This window comes from Lipotes vexillifer, unplaced genomic scaffold (assembly GCF_000442215.2).
Source record: "Lipotes vexillifer unplaced genomic scaffold, Lipotes_vexillifer_v1.1 scaffold865, whole genome shotgun sequence".
NCBI lineage: Eukaryota > Metazoa > Chordata > Mammalia > Artiodactyla > Lipotidae > Lipotes > Lipotes vexillifer.
The window spans coordinates 2,694,738-2,714,971 of NW_006795130.1; the positions used below are offsets into that span (position 1 = coordinate 2,694,738).

General features: G+C 48.7%; 1 protein-coding gene across 1 annotated transcript in view; it reads left to right on the plus strand.

The window, feature by feature from the left end:
• The window catches only part of CAMK2G (calcium/calmodulin dependent protein kinase II gamma), a 55,700-nt gene that overhangs the window by 22,163 nt on the left and 13,303 nt on the right, over window positions 1–20,234 (plus strand). Inside the window, exons 7-16 of the mRNA XM_007467520.1 lie at window positions 161–226; window positions 2,452–2,524; window positions 2,670–2,772; window positions 3,202–3,285; window positions 3,721–3,815; window positions 4,393–4,515; window positions 8,136–8,219; window positions 8,428–8,470; window positions 10,957–11,019; window positions 12,985–13,028. Coding sequence (XP_007467582.1) covers window positions 161–226; window positions 2,452–2,524; window positions 2,670–2,772; window positions 3,202–3,285; window positions 3,721–3,815; window positions 4,393–4,515; window positions 8,136–8,219; window positions 8,428–8,470; window positions 10,957–11,019; window positions 12,985–13,028 — 778 coding nt within the window. The remainder of the gene's footprint in view (window positions 1–160; window positions 227–2,451; window positions 2,525–2,669; window positions 2,773–3,201; window positions 3,286–3,720; window positions 3,816–4,392; window positions 4,516–8,135; window positions 8,220–8,427; window positions 8,471–10,956; window positions 11,020–12,984; window positions 13,029–20,234) is intronic.

Consider the following 20,234-nt stretch of genomic DNA (forward strand, 5'->3'; position numbering starts at 1 on the left):
GCTCCATGTCATTGAAGGACTGGCGTGCTCTGGGCTCTCAGACAAAATGCATGTAGAGCTGACACTTCTCTAAAGCTGTTGTACAGTGTGACCTGTTACCTGTTGGATGCTGGGGTTGGACACCTGACCTGCCTCCTCTGACCCTCTTTGTTGGTTGCAGTGTTACTGGTGGGGAGCTGTTTGAAGACATTGTGGCCAGAGAATACTACAGTGAAGCTGATGCCAGGTGAGATGAGGGCCCTGGGGGCCAGGCGTCCTGCCTATTTGAATCGTCTTTGGGGGAGATCAGAAGAGCTCTTATCTGGACAAGGATTCTGTAGAGCTGGACTCAGGCTACATTCCGTGGGTATTGTTAGGAGTTAATAATTCAGCACTCCCAGATCAGTTTTTTTGCAAAGCTCTTACATATCTCCTTTACGCCGTCACACCAGAAATACCTTTTCTTTGCACCACCGCCTACTCACAAGGGCCCAAGGACCCTCTCTATCCCTGCTTCTTTCTTTTGACAAATCCTGCTGCATACGAGGCATCCTGGAGATGATCCAGAGATGGAGAAAACATGGTTTGTGTCCCAAAGGAGTGTAAATGTCTGGGTTAATAATCCAACCGGGGAACCTTCCTGGGAGATTTCAGCCTGAATCACCTTGTGTCTTGACCACCATCACCAGCCCCCATGTGGGGCTCCGCAGGCTAGAGGACCATTCCTCGGCCATACCCTTCAGCCCCCAGCCCTCCAGGAAGCCCTGGCAGCTCCTCCGTGTGACACAGCAGAATTCCTCCCACACCGCAGCTCTGGGGCGCTTGTTTGGCCTGCCTTTCCTTCCTCAGCTCCTCCCCCGCCCTGAGTTTTCTCTCGGGTGATGTCCTTACAACCTGATTTTGATCATCCTGCCTGCAGCTTCTCAGGCATATGTGGCAGCTCTGGCTGCCTCTGGAGGGTGGGGGAGCACAGCTTCCTCACAGATTTCTCAACCCTGAGAGGCCATTGTTTGCTGATCAACCTCAGATGCTTCAGCCTCAGGAAAAATTCTCAAGTGGGAGATGAATTCCAGTGCCAGCAGGGGAGGACCAGGCTCTGGGCGGGAGGAGGCAGTGATAGCTCAGGGAGCCTGGCGGGGAGGAGGGGGGGCCGGGGCTGGTGACTGTACCAGTGGGCTTGGCCTGGCTCTGCTGGGACAGTTCGCACTTTTGCCATTTTTGGCCAGAAGGCTCTCCCTGCTAGCTTGGCTCTGTTCTAATTATATATTTCTGTGGAAACTCGCCTCTTCAGCTCAGTCTTAAAGTCTCTTTGGCCTACTCTTGGGCTGTGTCCTATAAGGAGGCTTGAGCCTCAGCCTCCAGGAGCCCAGCAAGACCCTTCGGCTCTTGTGGAAGTCCCAGCATCAGCTTTTAAAGGAAGGAAAAATAAGTCCAGGTCTCCAGCTCAGCACACACTTGGTAGTACCTGCTCCATTCTCTAGGCCAGGGTTCCTCAGCCTCAGCGCTACTGACATTTGGGCCAGATAATTTTTTGTCATTAGGGCCCCTCCTGTGCATTGTAGGTTTAGAACCATCTACCTGCTAGATGCCAGTAGCACTGTCCCTCTCAGTTGTGACAACCAGCAATGTCTCCAGGCATTGCCAGATGTCCTCTGGGGGCCATAATCATCCCCCAGTTTTCACCAGTGCTCTAGACTGCCAGTACACCCCATCAGGAGTTTGACTGCAAGTGTGGCAGGGTGGTTTGGAAGGTGGATTCACGAATCAGCAGCTGAATGTGACTCTAGGTTAGTTTGTCTTTTTCTGTGAAAAATCATGATCAGAAATGCTCCTCAGGTGCCTGTTTGGAACCCTCTTTAGAACCTTGTTTCTTCATGGTGCCTGTGTACTTGTTTTATCTCCCCTACTAGATGATAAACTTCAGGGCAGGCACTGGGTCATCTTTACAGCTGATGTGGTACCAAGCACAGTGCCTGTAGGTGCTCGATAAATGTTTAAATGAAAGAATGAGTGTACCCACCCCCAAAACAACTTAGGCTAATAAGTTGGACTATCCTTCCTGAGTTGCTACCCCAAGCCTCTTCTCCAAGAACAGAGTTACCATAGCGGGGAAGAGAAACAAGGAAGGAGTTGGATGGTCTCTCTTTCTCAGGAGTCTGAGATGTCCCGGAGTTTCTTGGAAGCAAGTTGAATATGTTGGGCCTTTACAGTCTAAGGAGGCATGGTGGACCCTGTTCTAGTCTTCCCTCTGCCATTATCTAGCAGGAGAGCCTGGACAAACCACTTAATCCGCTTGGGCCTCAGTTTCCTCTTCTATAAAGTAGGCTGAACAGATGATGTCCAAAGTCCAAGGTTCTTGCTCCTCGTTGAGTGATTCTCTGTGAATCCCTGACCCAGAGATAAGTGCTTTTGTCCACAGCATGTGGTCATGGATGGTTTAACCCTGAACTGACCTTTCTTCTGCTTTTGCAGCCACTGTATACATCAGATTCTGGAGAGTGTTAACCACATCCACCAGCATGACATTGTCCACCGGGACCTGAAGGTACTACCCAGGTTACCCCTTTGCCTCTTGCTTGTGAAGCATTGGCGCCACCTGGTGCCAGATGGTAGTACTGCGAGGCCCAAACTAGGCTCCCTCTGGGCTGCGGGGTGGGTGCCTCACGAGGTTCTCTGTCTTCCTTATACAGCCTGAGAACCTCCTGCTGGCGAGTAAATGCAAGGGTGCTGCAGTCAAGCTGGCTGATTTTGGCCTAGCCATCGAAGTACAGGGAGAGCAACAGGCTTGGTTTGGTAAGAGTGACCCTGTCTTCCTGGAATGCAGCCCCCGCCCTTCCTCCTCTTCCTGATCTGCCTTCCTCTTTCATAACTAGAAGCCAGACCCTTAATGGCCCTGGGCTCCTCAGGGACTGGAGGAGGGGAGGGTGCAGAACTCCCCCTGGCCCTCCATGACTCAATACAGTGAGACTTGCTGCTGTTAGCACTGTATTCTTGCTGCCTCTGGGGAGGATGGGAATTCCTGGTAGACACATGGACTTGCCCCTCTGGTTTAGATTCCGGGCACTACGAGAAGCCCAGCCCGTCATCTCTCGCTGTCCATGTGCTGAGAGCTTATGTAGCAAAAGCAACAGGAGTAAGAAGGGACTTGGGGGAAATTGCTAATGTGGATTTAATGAAAGAGAAAGTGGGTTCAGTGTGCCTCCGCTGTCTCTTCTGCTACAGGTTTTGCTGGCACCCCAGGTTACTTGTCCCCTGAGGTCTTGAGGAAAGATCCCTATGGAAAACCTGTGGATATCTGGGCCTGCGGTAAGCCCATTCCACACACTCAGCTTTTTGGGGTTAAGGGCCCTCGACTTCCAGTGATGGCAAGAAAGAGGCATTGCTCTTCCTTGTGGGTCCCACAGGCGTCTGGTATATGTGAGCTCACGGTGTTTGCTCTAGAGTCCCCGGGATGGCTGTTCCCATCACACCCTTCTCCCCAAGTATTTCCTAGATGACGTTGCATCCTTCTTGAAGAGGGATTTGCCCATGCCTTAGCAGGTGGGTTGTGCCTAAAGAAATCCTGGACGCGGCTTGGTGACGTGGGGAGTGAAGCATAGTGGCACAGCATTATTGGCTGCCATTCACTTCTCCTTCTGGTATGGCCTTGACTTTCTGGGTGGCTCTGAGCCATGTGTGGCTTTTCTTGGTTCCTCAGCAAAGCAGGTGACTGACCCCAGTGACCTGTGTCCTGTCTTGTAGGGGTCATCCTGTATATCCTCCTGGTGGGCTACCCTCCCTTCTGGGATGAGGATCAGCACAAGCTGTACCAGCAGATCAAGGCTGGAGCCTATGATGTAAGGACCTGTTTGTTCCTGCCCCTCAGGCTCTGACCAGGGGAAGGGGCGTGTTGAGTGTGTCACAGGGTACAGGGAGTGTCAGGGACTTTGAAGACCCAGGGATGGGCATGGCATATAGGCCTCAGTTCTTGACACCACCTGTCCCAGGGAGCAGCTTTTTCGCACAGCCATTTTTGGTAGCTGTAAAGTCACGGAGTCCACTGAAGCCCTTTGGTCTGTTATTTGCAAAGAATGGTGTGGCTGTGTGGTGTGCTGCATGACATAGGGATGAGAAGTCTGGTGGCTCTCCCACTGCGGTGGGGCCTTCGGCACAGCTCTGAACACCTGATTCCTCCTAGTAGAGAGATGGAGTTGAAACGGAAGATGTCAGAGTCCCCCAGTCTGATATTCTGGCATTCTAACCATGATTGTTCTGTTTTCCTTTCCCGGTCTTTAAGTTGACCCTGATCCTGGGATACCCCAGGGCTTTCCCACACCCTGCTGGGCAGCTTTAGGTAACACAGAGTATCCCAATTATAGGCGGTATGAGGCTCATAAGTTTCATATCCTTCCTTCTCCTGTTCCCGCTCCTTAGTTCCCATCACCAGAGTGGGACACGGTGACTCCTGAAGCCAAGAACTTGATCAACCAGATGCTGACCATAAACCCTGCAAAGCGTATCACAGCTGACCAGGCTCTCAAGCATCCATGGGTCTGTGTAAGTGTCTTCTACCGAGATCAAGGAGATCAGGGATGTCAGCTTTCAATGTGCCCATAGCACTGTCTTTACCCTCCTTCTTATGAATAGAGAATAATCATTTTGGGCCCTGAGCTAAGACCCAGCAGAGGGGAGGGGGCACTGGATGGGGCCCAGGGGCAGCAAATGTCACCAGGAGGAGTTGGGGAGGCGATTGGGACTAATTGGCCTCTGTCTCTCCCCCACTCACTTGGCAGGTGTGGTTTAGCTTTGATCTTGAATGAAGGCTTAGGTTGACCCTTGCAGATTCTAGTTGATGAGAGAAAACAGCTGGCAGAACTCAAAGTGAATCGCCATGCCTAGAGTGCCGATTCGGATCTCAACTCTTAGACAACTCTAATGGAAATGTGACCAAGACCCAGCAAATAAACAGAAGGGGCCTCTGAGCAATGAAAAAGAGCCTCCTGAAGTTCAGTCATAAATCTCGTCCTAGGAGAAGCCCCCGGGGCTATCATTGTGGGTCAGCATATTCTGTTTTCGTGTACAGTTCTATCAGGCTGAAATACCTTTTTTCAAACAAGAGGGTCTGCCTCTTGTTAGGCCTCCTGACAGCCACGATGCATTTATGTATTTGTTTTTTCCCGTGTTTACTGAATGCCTCTTTGATGCTGGTCCCTGTGTGGGTGCTGTAGATACAGAGATGAATAAGGCATGGTGCCTTCCCTCACACATCTCAAAGATTATCTGGGGAGACAGGCACTCAAGCAGGCAACCACTCTGCAATGTGACAAGTACGTAAAAGAAGCTGATGAGTTATGTAGGAGCTCCTGCCGTCTCTGGTGGGCAGTGGGATTGCTAAAGGCATGGAGGAGGTGGGCTGTGTCCTGGTTCTTGGCAGATGACTGGGAGTTCCCCAGGATGATAACCTGCAGACAGAGGTTAGCAAGGGCCAAGGTGAGAGGCCATGGGGAAATTGTGGCGAGTTTAAGGAATATTAAGTAGTTTGGTTGTAGATGAACGTAGGACTACAGGAATACAAGAGACTGAAGCCAAAAAGATTCCAGGACATACAGGTTTCTGCCTAAGGAGTTTGGATTTTACTCTGAAAGCACAGGGAACCATTTAAGGGTTTTAAAGAGGGAATAAAGTATGCAGTTAATTAAGAAAGATCACTTTGGAAGCTGTGTAGAAAGTGGAATTGAAGAGGAAAGAGGCAAGGGCAGAGAGCTCAGGAAGCTGTCGTAACTGTCTGAGCAAGTCCAGATGAGGTCTTGGCTAAAGGTAATAATAGGAGAGTGGGCGGTATGGCAAGGAGTGGACACATCTGAGAGATGTTTGGGACATAGAATAAAAAGGATTTAGTGACCAGCTGGATTTGGGAAGTGAAGGAGAGAGTGGGATCTATGAGGACTGCCAGGTTTTGAGTTGGTAACTGAGTGGAGGGTTGTACCATTCACTGACCCAGAGGAAACCCAGAGGAGGAACCTGTTTGTGAGAAAAGATGATGATTTTCGTTTCATACATGTTAAGTGTGGTGTTTGAGGACCTCCGGCTGGAGATATCCAGTGGGTAGTTAGAAATATGGAAAAGAAGTTAAAAATTGGAAATATAGGTTGTAGTCATTTGGGTGGTGTTGGGGCTGTAGAAATAGATGGGATTGTTTCTATGCTGATTGAATTCCTTTTTTTGTTTTTTTCGGGGGGTTTTGTTTTTTGGTTATGTTGGGTCTTCGTTGCTTCACGTGGGCTCTCTCTAGTTGCGGCGAACGGGGGCTACTCTTCGTTGCGGTGTGCGGGCTTCTCATTGCAGTGGCCTCTCTTGTTGTGGAGCACGGGCTCTAGGCGCGCGGGCTCAGTAGTTGCAGCACACGGGCTCTAGGGCGCAGGCTCAGTAGTTGTGGCGCACGGGCTTAGTTGCTCAGCAGCATGTGGGATCTTCCCGGACCAGGGCTCGAACCAGTATCCCCTGCACTGGCAGGCGGATTCTTAACCACTGTGCCACCAGGGAAGCCCCTGATTGAATTCTTACTGTGGGCTGTTGTAAGAGAAGAGATGGCCACCAGCATTTAGCTCCAGGGAGAGTTGGAGGAGCTGGCAAAGGAGACTGAGAATGAGAATTTCCATGGGAGAAGGAGGATCAGGAGATCCTAAGAAACAGGAGGTCTCAGGAAGGGAGGTTCTGTAATCAGATGCTTCAGAGAGTCCATGATAAAGACAGAAGAGAGCCTGTTGGCTCTGACCAATTAGAAGCATTGTTTCATTATTTCACTGATAGAGGCAGTGGAGGGAGAGAGACTGAAGCCTGTTTACAGTGAGGTGAGGAGGGAATGAGGGTGAAGAGAGAAAGACATGGTACTAGTTAGAGAAGATGGATGAGTCAGGGGAGTTTTTAAAATCTTGCGCTTGACTGTATTGTGTAGACCACAGAGAAGAATATAATCCAGAATATAAGGGGTTAAAAATATTGGCTAATTGAGGAACCAGTGTTTGGATAGCACAATGAGAGAGGGACTCCTGAGCCCAGGTCAGGGGGTCAGCACATGAGGGATGATGCTTCTGAGACCTGGGATTATGTTGCAGGGGTGTGAAAATCAACTTGTGGTTAGAAGGCTGAAGTTGAAGGAGTTCTTGCTTGATGATCTCTCATTTCACTTTGTGGAGAAGTTTACACTTTGGAGGAGGAGGTGAAATATGAGATCTGGGAAAGGTAGATAAGGTTGGGAGAGTTGCTTCGGGAACTAGGAAAGGGAGCGGCCAGAGGGGAAGGAAGGCAGGGTGGCCCTGTGGGGGCATGGGCACCAGGCTGCATGTTGTAGGATTTATTTTTTTTAGCAGGCTGGCCAAGGTAACAACAGCAGAGTGAGGGGATGAGCCACTTAAAATGGGTACTCAGGAACTGCGGAAACATTATGTTCTGGGGTCATGTTTGTGGACCCCACCCTCCATCCTCCTATATATCTCAGCAGACCCTGAGAACATCTCTGTATTAGGATGTGTAATCATTGATGCTTGTATTGCTGACCCTGTGTCATCAGGGAAATGTAAATCATGTTCAGGGGACTCTGTTTAAGGAGGAAGTCAGCAGTAATACATTGAAGAAAAATTCCCATCCAAAACGGTGAAAAGAATTAATGCTTCAAGGTAAAGATCCTTAGCTTCTCAGATCACAGCTTCATTTAAGGCCTTGTTGGCGAGTGGGATGGTTGTTGAGAGGAACTCATAGAAGGAATGAATGTTCTCTCTGGAGAGCAGGAACCCTTTCTGTTCTCTCACTGCCCAGAATCTGGAGCGCAGTAGGTGCTCACTAAATAGTTGCTGAAGGAATAACTGCATGAGGATCACAACACACAAAATACTCTCCCGTTCCATAGCCTCCGTCTCCCAAGGAAGATTAGAATGCTCTCTTGGGCACCTTCATCCAGCATCAATTACCAGTGGTGTTTTCATGTCCAGATTATTGTCCTTACATAACCTTGATTTTTGGGTAGTGCTTTTATTGTAAAAGCATTTTCACATCTATGACCTCATCTTATCTTCAGAGCAACTCTGGGGCGGCTGAGCACATGGCCACCGGTGCTGGGACTATGGTGAGGGGCCTAGGATCCGGTGGGGGGCTCACAGGCCTGTCTATTTGGCTTCCAGCAACGGTCCACAGTGGCATCTATGATGCATCGTCAAGAGACCGTGGAGTGCCTACGCAAGTTCAATGCCCGGAGAAAACTGAAGGTGAGTCTAGCCTTCCGGGCCAGGCTGCCAGCGTCCTGAAATCATACCTTTCAGCAGTGCGCCCCCTGCCCCATCACAGAAGGAAGCTCCCCTCCTGGCTGGAAGGTTGTACTCATTGGGAGCCCCTAGCCAGCAGCTGCCCTCTGCCTGAGAACAGACTGCTTTTCTAGAGCCTGATGGAATTCACAGGACCCTCTTCTTTCCCCAGGGTGCCATCCTCACGACCATGCTTGTCTCCAGGAACTTTTCAGGTATGTTTTCAGCTGTGCACTTTAACTCTACGAGGTGAGTGGGTCAGAATGGGCTGTTGCCATATATCATGCCATCCTGACACTGGGTGTCTCAGGCAGCACCTTGACCAAGATGATGAGGATCCTGTTTGGAGGGGCTGCTGCAGCTGAGTTTTGTAACCTGAAATTCTGGGGGGCTTTACTTGACTTCAGGTTTATGAACTGTATTCCCTAGAACCTCCCAAGGAGTAGTCTGCCCAGTCTTCCATTTACCTTGTCCCTGGGTATTCTCTGAAGACTCTCAGCACTTTAAGATTTTAGCCAGTCTCAAGAGCATTGGAGGATATGCTGGGAAAAAGGAGATGAAATGTAGTGAATCTTCCCAGACACCACCATTAATTGGCTGACTGGGACGATCACTACATCGTTGTGTCCAGGTGGAGATGACTGATAGAAATTATTCCAGATGTTTAAACCTTTTACAGGGACTGTGCTTAAAATATTCTCTTTTATACCAACCGTAAAAGTGAAGAAATAGAGACCAGCAGGATGGAGGGAAAGGAATTTGCTTAATGTTGCGTGAGGAATTGGGAGAGTTGGGACCAGTAATTTGTAAATCACACTTGACATTTCTTTTTAAGATGCAAGACATTCCACCTTCCCCCTCCCCCCACTCTCATCATTGTTTGCCCTCAGTTGGGAAGCACAGTGGCTTTTCTGTGAGGAAAAGATTAATGACGGGACTTAAGACAGAAAGGTTTCTTCCCAGTTTGCCTTTTCCCCTGATCTTCCCTCCCCCTAACCCCCAGCCCCACTGTTTTGGTTCAGGAGCCCCTTCTCATTCTCATAACCAGACTCCCTCCCTTGCTTTCCTTCTACACAGCCATGGGGGTCGGGGGGTTGTGTGTGTGGGAGGCTCAGGTGGGCAGCTACCTGGGCAGAGATTGCTCCCTTGAGCTTGAGTCCACGGGCTTGGCTGTACTGGTTCCCGGTAACCTCCAGCCCTGGCTCTGGGGCTTCATGAGCTCTAGCCCGAGTGAGAGCCACAGGGCCCTGGAGGGTCAGGACTGGAGAGTAAGCTGGGAGAGTGTCCCCCTCAGGCCCATCCCCTGTGACCCTAGTTGGGGCTCGATCTTGTGTTCTGGATTCACCTCACAAATGGGGACAGGAGGGCACAGTGGGCCACCTCCTGCAGAGGTGGAGCTGTTGTCCCACATCAGGCCTCTGGTCCTCTAATTACTTGCACCTTCTACTTTCTGGGTTTAAGAAAGCCTTTCTAGAGGATGCTGAAGGGCAGATATGTGCCGACCCTAGAATGGGGTGATCTCTTCTCTCTCTGAGTGGAAGAGATGTGAAACAGGCTGCTAGGAAATCAATAGCATGTGCCCCACCCCATGGCCTCCGGCCTCTGCATCAGCCTCTCCCCTGTCCATTTCATGAAATTGGTGTCCTGGTTTCAGGAACTCAGTCTCTCTGTTATAACACAGCACTTTCACTGATCCCTAAAGAGCCTCCTGTCCTTGCTGCCCAGACTTTGTCTGGCCGTGGCACTCACTTTGCCCCGGCACAGGAGGCAAAAAAACAAACAAACAAAAAGGAATGCTGCAGGCATTCCAGGATGACCTCTTCTGCCCTGACTCTGGGACAGGTTAAGACAGAGCCAGTCTCCAGAAGCTTCTGAAGGAAGAGGTGTCTAGAAGTATAATCAAGAAGGAAGGGCGCTTGTGTGCTTCTTTAGGAACAAGTGAGGCTGTTTTCTGAGTTGATCCCAAATAGAAGGTTCAGCTTATCCCTGGATTCTAGCAGGTTGGCTTGTGGTGCAATCGGGGCTTCTAGAATGTATTGCTTAAGCGGCCTTTGTTTACTTTCTGGGTGCTCATTTTTGGGGCACCTACACCTTTGGAACTCTGAAATGCAGCCTCTCCTGGCCACCTGTCTTGAAGAGGGAAAGTGACGGGTGTCTCTGAGGAGTTGGGGGCTGTGGAACATCAGTGAACTGGCTGCACAAGGGCCACGGACCCTCCCTGGGCTCCGAGTGCCACTCTCTCTACTGTTTGGAATGAGGCCGGAGGAAAGGGCTGCCCTGTGAAAATGGCCTCCTTTAGGTCCCCTGGGGAGGAAGGTTTGCAGATGAGGCTGTTTCCTGACAGCCTTAAGCTAGGGCTGGGCTGCCTCGGAAGGGACACCGCCCCTTGCCAAGTCAGGCTTTGACCTGCAGACCCTCACCCGAGGTGGTCGTGGGACAGGTGGAGCCGCGGGATACCCCACGCCCTGTCCGAGCCCGGTTCTCTCAGGTTCCCAGGCTGCTGCAGGGCTGGCTGCACCTGCTCACCAGCCTGCCCCCGGCACCTCCGCTCACCCAGCTCGGCCGGCTTGGCCACACCGCCCGGACCCTGCCGTGCACAGCGGCAGCGGGTTCCTGCGCCTCGCGCTGGGGCATGCTCGCTGCTGACTGGCCCCCGTGGCTTTGCGGCAGCTCTGTGCACTCAGAGACTGTATCCCCTCAGTTGGCAGGCAGAGCTCCGCCCCCGCCTCGCCTGCCGCGAGCGCCGCCGGCCTGGCCGGGCAAGGTACGTGGCATGAGTCCTCCCCGACCGCCTGCCTCGGCTCCCTGCCACCCCACCAGGAGGGCCAGCATGCCAGGCCCGCTCACCAGGGAGGCGAGTCCCATGCTTGCGGGCTGAGATGGGCATGCCGGACGGACCACCTAACTTGGCATCTGCGAGCGCATCGGTGTTACAGAGCCCCCTAACCAGCCGTGCATGCTGGGCGCTTGCCAACTCTCAGGAGGCAATAGCCTGGGACATGGAGCTGGGCAGCAGGAGGCTTTCCTCCCGACGCCACCCACCCGAGAGCCTGGCCTGCCTGTGAGGGCTGCGGCCAAGGTGGCCCGAGACAGCCCTGGCGTGGCCCAGAGCTGAGCTGCCCACGGCGGAAGACTAGGCTTCAGCGGCCCTGGTGGGCGGCCCCGAAGGGGGAGCCACGCCCTTCACAGTTGTGAAGTCTGTCATTTGCCGGTCTCCGGGTCTGAAATGCGGTAGAGTACAGAAGCTGTGCGGACAGCCGCTCCTGAGTTTGGATCCAAGCCCTGCCACACCCTGAGCAAGTCACATCAGCTCTTCCAACCTTAGTTTCCTCGTCTCTCCAATGGGGCTAAGAAATAACATGGTGTCAATTAAGATCATGTATGTCTAAGGCCCTCAACCCCGCCTGTATGAGAAAACTTGTTAAGAAAGAAATCCTGATGCTGAGACCCCACCCCAGACAAATAAAATCAGAATCCCTAGGGCATGGGTTAGGCATAAGCATTTTTCTCTAACTCCCAAGTGATTCTAATGGGCTGTCAGAGTAGAGAAGTTTGACATATGTAAAGCACTTAACACCATCGGTGGTCAGGCATAGTAGTAAACACATTTTAAAAATAAGTTTCAAATCACCCCAGCATAAACTGGAGATAGGACCAAAGGCCATTTTTGGAGGTCAGAATTCTTGTGATGCAAGGACCCTTATTCTCACTGGAGACCCAGCTTGGGTAGGAAAGGCCACCTGAAGGGAAGAATGGCAACAGTAGTGACAGTAGTTAACACTTGCTGAGTTCTTGCTATGTGCCAGGCACTCTGCTTAGTGCTTTTCATGCCATTATCCCATTTTATAGATAAAGAAACTGAGGTTCAGAGAGGTTAAGTAACTCACACAGCTAGCAAGCAGTAGAACCAAGATGCAAACCCTTCGAAGTCTAGGTGGATCAGACAGTTGGACTGATTCAATCTCCCTGGAATCTCCCATCCACTGTCTGCTACTTTCCTGTGACCTTTGTGGCCAACAGGAATCACCAGCCTTCCTATGTGGAGTTCATCAGGGTTGAGCATCACCCTGTGCCTGGCTAGAATCTGTTTAATACCTCATTATTCTGCCCAGTCCTTTCTGCTCAGTGGGTCCAGAGAGTAGACTGAGGAAAGGGTGGCAGTGAGGACCTGCCCAGTCAAGGCTTCAACCCCCTGGCAAAACCTTCCTGTAGGTGGTCCTAGTCTCTGTGTCTGTGTCTGTCTGTCCTCACGTCTGGTCTCCTTCATGAACTGTGACACTCTTGTTTCTTGAGAACACTCAGGAGATGTCTTGCATCCTTGCAGCTTGGCTGTCCTGAGAATCTCCATGGCATCTAGGGATGGAGCCCTCACCTTTCACCCTGGCACTCTGCTTCCAGGCCTAGGTGGAAGCCGTTGAAGGCAGAGTTCCCAATGGCCCAGGCAGCCCCAGTACTGAATGTGGTTTCTCCTCCTAAATGCAGAGTGTCCCTGTTTCTGCTGAGCCCTCTTCCATGGCAGAGGAGATCCTGGGGTGCCACCTTGAGGGTCTGACGCTGCTTGAGATGCCCTTCTTGCTTTGGGGCATCAGGAAGGGGCTCTTCTAGGGGGTTCAGGAGACTCCTGGCCCCCTTGTCAAACACATCAGTCTTTTGCGGATCCAGCTGCCAGACTTCAGGATGGGAAGAGGATACAATACAGGAGACTTGATTTTTCTCTTTGTTTTCACAGCTGCCAAAAGCCTATTGAACAAGAAGTCGGATGGCGGTGTCAAGGTAGGTGTCACCACTCTTCCAGCCCCAGGTCTGGCCTTTCTCTTCCAACAGTCACTCCCAAGGGACTCCTTGGCACTTTGTTCCCCCTTTCCCCAAGAACCTTCCTATCCTTGCTTTTCTGCTTTAAACCAGAAACCTCTGTGCTCAGAACAGCAGGTTCCACTGGCCTGAGAGGGCAGAGGGATACGTGCTTCACCTGACCCTAGCTTGATTGGAAAGACTCAGGGGAGGTGATCCAAACTATAGTTTACTAGACCTGAATCCTGAACGTGACTTCCAGACACAGGTTTCATCTCCAGGACTTGACTCTCTGGGTCTTTTAGGTCACTGGTTAATCTTTTTTTCTTTTTAAAGCACAAACCGATTTAATCAAATGAAAGCAGAGTTTGCCTGGTTGACTCAGGGTACAGGACTTGGCACCTGAAGCCACTATCCTTTTGTTCTTTTTTCTTATCTCCAAAGCACTTCCAGAACCCAGCTCAGATACCATTGAGTGAAAGCGTCAAACTTTCTCGAGGCATAGGCGCCTTAGACACAGACCAGGGACATGGTACCTCACAGCTTGTTTTCATTTGGTGAGGGAACTTTTCCTGGGGGATGAGGGCAAGACAGGGGCCCATAGGAACCAACAAGAAGCCTTAGTGGGGGAGGCTGCTTGGCCAAGGTAGAGGGGTCCTCACACAGCCAAGGTGTTCTTAGAGGCTTTGGGGGCAGAAAGGGCCCTGGGGCTGGGGCATTGGATAGGAGTTCATGCTATCTTGAGGCCTGCCAATTTACACCACGGAGAATTTCAAACCATTATTATGCAAACCTTTAAGTTCCAACAAAAGCTTAAATTAAACCTTTCCCCAGGATCTTATGTCCCCAGCTGAGATATACCTGTGTGCCCCTTCCCCTTCCCCCATTCCTTCCTCTTTCTCTCATTGTCTGCATGCCTGCTTCCATGTACTTCTGCCCTAAGGAGGGGAGCTCGGGCTCCACGCACACTTGCTGACATGGAGCTGGGGTTGACTGGCAGCCCCTCAGTTATGGGGGTGTGAGCTCGATGGTGGAGCCAGGTTAGGAAAAGGTGGCTAGTTAGAGATTTTGCATATATTTTTCTGGAGAAGAAGCTAGAGTCAGTCTTTACAAAGTATTTATTAAGTACCTGTCAGAGGCTCAGTGCTACTTTCAGTTCTAGAGGCACACAAGAGGTATAAGAGGAGATGCAGGTTTCATCCAGCCTCAAGAATTGCAGGGTCAATTAAAAGGGAAAGTGAACACATCTGGGATCAGCTAAGCACTGAATGGTATATGGTACTGGACCCTACATGGGATGGTTCAGTCCAAGAAGCTTCTGGGGAAGAGACTTATTGGAGAAAGCTAAAAGGAGGTAGGAAGATTGGAACCAAGTCAGTGATTGCCTCTAGAGAATGGGATTAGAGGTGAAGACAGGGTGGGGAGACACACTTTTTGTTTTTTTACTTTGTACACATGTGTTTTCTTTAAGATGAGAATGTATTTTCTGTAACTTAAAAACAACAAAAAATATTTTTATGGGTTCTATTATACATATTGATGTTCTTTGCCCAACTGGAACATGGGGTGTTTGGTAGAGGGATATAAAAAATACAGCTGGACTGGTCTGGTTGAGCAGAGGAATTGGAGGTTTGTGTGTTAGACCACAGAAAACACCATAGACCACTGAGCAGGGAAGGTTAAGAGTGATGTTTTCAAAAGACTTGGCTAAGCATGTAAGGGTGAATAGAAGAGGGTAGGAACAGCTGAAGGGCTGCAGGGAGTGCATATTCTTTCTCATGGGACACAGGACACCCAGGTATCAACTAGGATTTATTATATTCTGGGTGTAGGGTGAAGAAAAGATGATGAGAAATAGAAAGGGTTAATATTCAAAATAACCACCAGAGGAGCACAGACCAACCACTTGGAATAGGTGCTGCCTGTAGGTCATTGGTCCAGCTCTACCCATGGGTGCTGGGCTCTGATTAGACATTAGCTCTGATGAGAGGTGTGGCAAAGGAAGTTCCCATTAGATACGGGAGATTTAAAAAGGGTCCATCAAAGGTAATGGCAAAGTGTCTTGAATATTGAAAGAAATGGTGGTATCTATGCTCGAAATGTGAGTAGTCGTGAAGGAATGTTTTGGTGGGAAGAGAAGTTTTGTTTTGACCACACTGAGACTGAGAGACAGGTGAAGATCTGGGCAGAGAGGTCTTCAAAGGTGCTGGGAGATACCTGATGTAGCCCAGGGAGGTGTGCAGAGGGACACTCAAGTGAGTGAATCTCGTGTCCACTGAGGGAGGTACGTGCCAGGCAGGCGCTGGAGGAGCAGAGGGACGAGCACCTGAGGCAGAACAGCAAATTTTCCCAAAGGAGATGGCCGAGGAACTGAGTTTGAAGGACTAGTTGGATTTTGCCAAGTTAAGGAGGGGAGCGGAGAGGAGAGGACATTCCAGGCAAAGGGAATACACAAGTTTGAAACAGCACGATGATTCTGGGAACTCCATTAGCTTTTGTATGGCGGAAGCAGAGAGTGATTGCAAAAAACAGGACCTGAAGTGAAGCAGTGACCCCTGAGATGGTGAGAGGATGGGTTAAAGGTGTCATTAAGAAGTAGGTTTCTGGCAGAACTTTGTAGATACTGGCCTCAGGCACAGCCATGTAAGACTTGCCTAAGGAGCTAGTTAAAATACACAGATTCCAGGGTCCAGCCTGGAATTCAGATTCAGGAAGCCTTGGGCGGGAGGCAGAATCTGAATTTTAATAACACTCCCATTCCTCCATATGAATCCAAAGCACACAGATGTTGAAGAGTCCAGGAAAGGCAGAATTTCAGGGTTATCTGTTATTAAGGAGCTGGAAGAAGAGGAATTAGCAAAGGAAATGGAGAAAGAGGTGGAGGAAGAACAGGTGTGCAACAATGCCAGCCCTTACAGGAATGCTGAGAAGGATACAGGCTAGGCAACCAGAATCGATAATTAAATTGCTTTAAATGAGAACATATGTGGGGAACCTAGCCCAGGTTCTGACCCTGATTAGGTACTCCGTAAATGAGTTTTATGCTTGAGAAAAGACTTTGAATATAGAGGTGGGAACAGAAGCTAAGATGCAAGAGTTTAAGAAGGGCATGACCAACCAAAATTCAAAGGCCAACAAGAGACAGGTTGGAGAAAATATTCATAGCAGGTGTGATGGGATGAGTTAATATTTTTATACAAAAGAGCTTTCTCTAATAGATAAGAATACCCCCTAAAATCCAGCAGATAAATGGTCAAAGAAGATGAACTGACAATCTGAAAAGAGGAAGTAGAATGAGTTAACAAATGTGGATGTTTAGCCTCACTGGTATCAGAGAAATGCAGGTTGAAACGAGGTGCCATTTTTTGACTCTTAAGTTCGTGATGGTGGTGTAAATCGGAATGACCCCTCCTAAAGCAGCCTGTGTGTCAAAATACACAAAAATGTTCCTGTTTTACCTTTCAGTTCTACTTCTGGGAATTTGTCCTAAAGGAATCACTCAAAATATGGAAAAAACTGAAAGCAGAAAGATGTTCAACATGACATTACTTATAACCATGAGAAGATGGGAAACATCAAAAGCCCAAAGGATAATGACTAAATAATTATGGGAAATCTAATCGACCATTACAAAGTTATTAATTTTTATGACTATATAATGACAGAAATGTTTCAAGTGGAAAAAGTGGGATATAAAGCAGTACATACAATACTGTCTAAATTTTGTTTAAAAAAAACAAAGTACTGGGCTTCCCTGGTGGCACAGTGGTTGAGAGTCCGCCTGCCTATGCAGGGGACGCGGGTTCATGCCCCCGTCCGGGAAGATCCCACATGCCGTGGAGTGGCTGGGCCCGTGAGCCATGGCCGCTGAGCCTGCGCGTCCGGAGCCTGTGCTCCGCAATGGGAGAGGCTGTAACAGAGAGGCCCGTGTACCGCCAAAAAAAAAAAAAAAAGTACTTATAGATTATATTCAGTGTATGATATGTGAATAGAAAAAGAACTGGGAGAAAACCCACTGAAGTGTTAATAGTAACTTCACTGGGTGATGGGAATTTGGGAAACGTTTATTTCATACATTTTTCTATATTTTCTACATTTTTCACCTAGACCATGTATTACTTTGATAATCAGAATAAAAATTAAGATACTATTTATTTTTTAAGTAAGACATTAAAAGAAAGTAAGGCATAAACTTGTATAGAGCTTACAATGATGTGTTTAAATTACATACACAAAAGACTGGTAACAGTGATAGGATTATGGGTGTTTTTTCCCCCTCTTTTCCAAATTGCTTGTAATGTGGCTGCAGTCCTTTTATAATCAGGAACAAGTATATAATAATGAACAGCGTGGTTGGATGAAAGTACTGCAAAAGGGGAAGGAAAAGACAAGGCAAGGTATGCGGGGTTTTGCTTTTCTGGGCCTTATTGAAAGTCAAGGTGATAACCTGTGTTATGAGGGAGGCCTGTGAAGCCACTCAGAAGATCCTGATCTGTCAGCATCCTGGATCTTTCTTTTAGACCCCATCCTCCTTTCCCAGCCCACGCCCCCCTCCCCAGTTTCTGCTGCTTGAAGTCCATAGGGAGATTTCTTTCTTGCTGTTCAGAAGCTTTCACAGATGCTCAGATATTAGCATTGGTTTGAGCAGTGAGTCTACCTTGTGCAGCTGAATTTGGGGACTTCAGGTTCTGGTTAGGTTTCTTTTGAAGGTAGATGCCAGTGACCCAGGGTCTATGGAGGAGTGAGAGCCACTTAAGAGGACAAGACTTGAGGGGCCCCTAATTGAGGACAACTTGTGCATTCCACTAGTCCCAGGCCAGTATGACCATCCAGTCTTAAAAGAAAGAGCGAGGAAGCAAAGAAAAGGAGAGAGAAACGAGGAAAAGAAGGAAGAAAGGAAAGAAGGAAGGGAGGGAGGGAGGAAAAAGAAAAGAGAGAGATGCTATTATTTTCCTTAAGTACTGTTTGAATATTTGTTTAAGTGTGGAAAGGAGGCTTGAACCTTTTTATGGTTTGAAATTTTTAATATTTAACTTTTAAACATAAGTGAAGTATGGTTGTTTAAAATGATCTGGTAAAATTAAACAGTGCTGCAGGCTGCCAGAGGAGGAGGCCGGCTATGCATGGCCGAGGGCAAAATCCTAAAGGGACGGAGAAAGAAATTGAAAGAAGCCTGCTCACCTGGTAGAAACTAACCCATGAGTAGAAAGGATTATCTCAAGTTTTCATGCAGGGCAGTTGAAGTAAGAGAGGCAGCTGGGAGCAAGTTGGGAACTTACTCCCCATTAGTTGAAGCAGACAGCAGAAAGTACCCTGCCTAAGGCAAGGTCTGGGTGAAAGCAACCTGCGTGGCCTTTTGACTCCAAGACTGGCCCTGGTCTGTGCCCCTGCAGAGTTTTCAGTGCTGTAATTCCAGGCAAGTTAGAAGCCTGTACTCTGCTTCAGCCTGGGGAAAAACTAGAGTCAACAAACACAGTTGAACTTGGCAAACATTTGTTGATCATATGCTGACTTTTAGACATTTTGCTAGGAACCATGGAGATTACCAAGACAAATAAGATAGGACCTTCCTTCAAAGTGTTACCACTCTGGTTGGATAAAGGGAGAAGTATATATATCAATGTAAAGCAACTCCCTTTTTTTGGATAATTTGGAAGTAAAATCCCATATGTGGGTATATATGAAAGGCTAGGACTTCCCTGGTGGCACAGTGGTTAAGAATCCGCCTGCCAATGCAGGGGACACGGGTTCGAGCCCTGGTCCGGAAGATCCCACATGCCGCGGAGCAACTAAGCCCGTGGGCCACAACTACTGAGCCTGCGCTCTAGAGCCCGCGAGCCACAACTACTGAGCCCACGTGCCACGACTACTGAAGTCCGCACGCCTAGAGCCTGTGCTCCTCAGCAACAGAAGCCACCACAATGAGAAGCCCACACAGTGCAACAAAAAGCAGCCCCCACTCGACGCAACTAGAGAAAGCCCGCGCATAGCAACAAAGACCCAACACAGCCAAAAATAAATAAATTTATTTTTTTTAAAAAAAGCCTAAAGCAAGAGGCCTTATTATATTTAGGCTTTTTCTTTAGACCTATTTCTAAATTGTGGACCATTCTTTTAAATACTTGTAGTCCCCTTCTTTTGAATAGAATACGTTCTCAAAAATGTCTTCTCAAGTAGAGTGTCAGCTTCTTGAGGGCAGGAACATTTATCTGTGTTCAGTATGCCTAGAATAGCCCTCAGTAAGCATTTGTTGGCTATCGTTAGATGAATATGCGAGTAAATGACACACAGACATGTTCCTAGGGGACTTCTATCTCCCAGCGAGCTAATGATAAAATCCTCAATTACCTTTCACCTTTTAGACACAGTCTTCCAAGATATATTTTCAATGTTCCATGTGGTCTTTATTTTTCTGCTCTTGTTTCATGTTTGAACATAAAGTGTTTGAGCTTCTAATTGAGACTAAGGCATCCCTGCTTTCAGCGTTCCCTGTGGTTTACATCTTTGTGTCCATAAGATCACTGCACTTTTAATCACCAGCACGCCTGCTTTTCCATTGCCCCCTAATTACAAAATGCAGTAAAACATTGAAATCTTATAAATGAGCATGGCCATACCAACAAAGAAATGGGTGCCAAAATTTAATATTTGTCAGATGATTTTCAAAAGCTCAACATCTTTCTCTGAAAAGGAGTTTTAGGAGTCCAGTGAAAAAAAGTCTAGGTTCAGAAGTCAAATGTTGTTAAAGCTGAGGATGACCTAGAGTAGCTTTTGCTCTTTACCTGATAGCTGCTCACTTGAATTTCAGGCAGACCTAGTAATGAGAGAAAATAAATAATCCTGTAGGTGAGCTAGATAAGCCCAAACCTATAAATTTGCAGCAAAATGTTGCTTACTCTCATAGACTTGTGATTTAATCTCCTTTTAAGAGGTTTCTCTGAGCAAATCTGAGACACCTCAGAATATCCTCAATCTGTGTTTGTGAACCTGACAGCAGAGGAGTTCTTCCTCTCCCAGGGTCTGGAGGGGTGTGTGTGCCTGTCTGTCTAGATGCTGTTTTAACCCTTCTGGTGCTGGACTCCAGGTCTCCTCCTGCTCTTTTCTCCTGAGGCAGAGCCCATGCTGGTGCACTAACCTGCAGCGTCTCTGTGCTTCTCTTCTTACCTCCTCTTTCCCCTTCTCTTTCCC